Source organism: Cyprinodon variegatus, unplaced genomic scaffold (assembly GCF_000732505.1).
Source record: "Cyprinodon variegatus isolate N-32 unplaced genomic scaffold, C_variegatus-1.0 Scaffold191, whole genome shotgun sequence".
Classification (NCBI taxonomy): domain Eukaryota; kingdom Metazoa; phylum Chordata; class Actinopteri; order Cyprinodontiformes; family Cyprinodontidae; genus Cyprinodon; species Cyprinodon variegatus.
In genome coordinates this window covers 742,396-743,553 of record NW_015150644.1, presented here as the reverse complement: position 1 = coordinate 743,553, position 1,158 = coordinate 742,396, and the positions used below count along the sequence as shown (strand labels likewise).

General features: G+C 37.0%; 1 protein-coding gene across 1 annotated transcript in view; it reads right to left on the bottom strand.

Annotated features, from left to right (window-relative positions):
* Positions 1-1,158, bottom strand: part of LOC107087687 (glutamate receptor ionotropic, NMDA 2C-like) — a 54,405-nt gene that overhangs the window by 36,663 nt on the left and 16,584 nt on the right. Inside the window, exon 3 of the mRNA XM_015379400.1 lies at positions 720-834. Coding sequence (XP_015234886.1) covers positions 720-834 — 115 coding nt within the window. The remainder of the gene's footprint in view (positions 1-719; positions 835-1,158) is intronic.

The following is a 1,158-nucleotide window of genomic DNA, read 5'->3' as shown; positions in this document are numbered from 1 at the left end:
AGGCAGACAAGGTCCGAGCCAGCTCCCATGTTAGAGGATGAAGAGAGCACATCCAGTTAGTCACAGAGAAACAGGACTACACTGAAAAACAGACCAAGCTCTAACATCTATAAACAACGGTGTCGATTGTAGCAGTCCAGCTGATACTGTATATATCTTGATAAAACTTTATATTTTTACAATAAGTGTAATCATATCACCAAACTATATTAGTATTTTCTTTGGATCATTGAGACAGAATATAACTGACTTTTCTTTTTGTAATAAAAACCAAAAAAAAAACCCCCCAAAAAAAGTAATTTTGTTTTCCATTACAGCTCCTCATTAGCTCAGAGTCCTGGTGACTCATTGAAATTTACTAAGTATGGCACCTGAAATTATCTTTATAACATAATTAGTTTTAAAATGCCTGCGGCTGTTATGTGAATGTTTTCCAGACCAGAGGAGGAAGCGATGCATATCTCATTCACCACTTCGGCTATATTCTTACATCCGTCTCCAAATAAATCGAAGTGCAGTCACTCGATTCTTGTGTTGTTCTATTATGTTTTCAAAATGAAGGTTGCCGTCTAAGTGTGCATGACTGTAATGTGTGGGAGAGGAAGATGCTTCATTAACTGCTTCATTGGAATCGGTACGGTTCATGTTTAGCAGCGATGACTGAAACATTCAGGAAGTTATTCTGTACAGAGAACTTTGTTCAGCCATCCAAAGCTTACCTTGTCCCACTGTCTCTCTCTGTCCAGAGTAATGACAATCATGGCTGGGTTCACCAGATAGCCATTACTGTTGAAGGAGAAGTCATTGTGCTCCCATGTTACATTCAGCATGTGTCTGAAGGAAGAAAACAGAGAAAAGAGATCAGTCACTTAAAGCTGGTCGTCTCTTATGGAAGCCGGATGAAAGAAATAGTCATATTAACGTTTATAGAGATTAGTCTAATTTTAGACTTTCTTCTTTTGTGAGGTAGGATGGTCAAGGATCAGAAAGGTGAACAAAAAAAACAGCATCAGCCACTGGTTTCAGATTCCTCTAAAGATTTTTATTTTTCATCTTTCACTCTCACAAACATTTTTTTCAGCACTGGAAAAAATAGAAATGTAGATAAGTCATTTATTTTTAAAATAAGTGCATTTGTTCTTGGATTGAGGAGGTAAA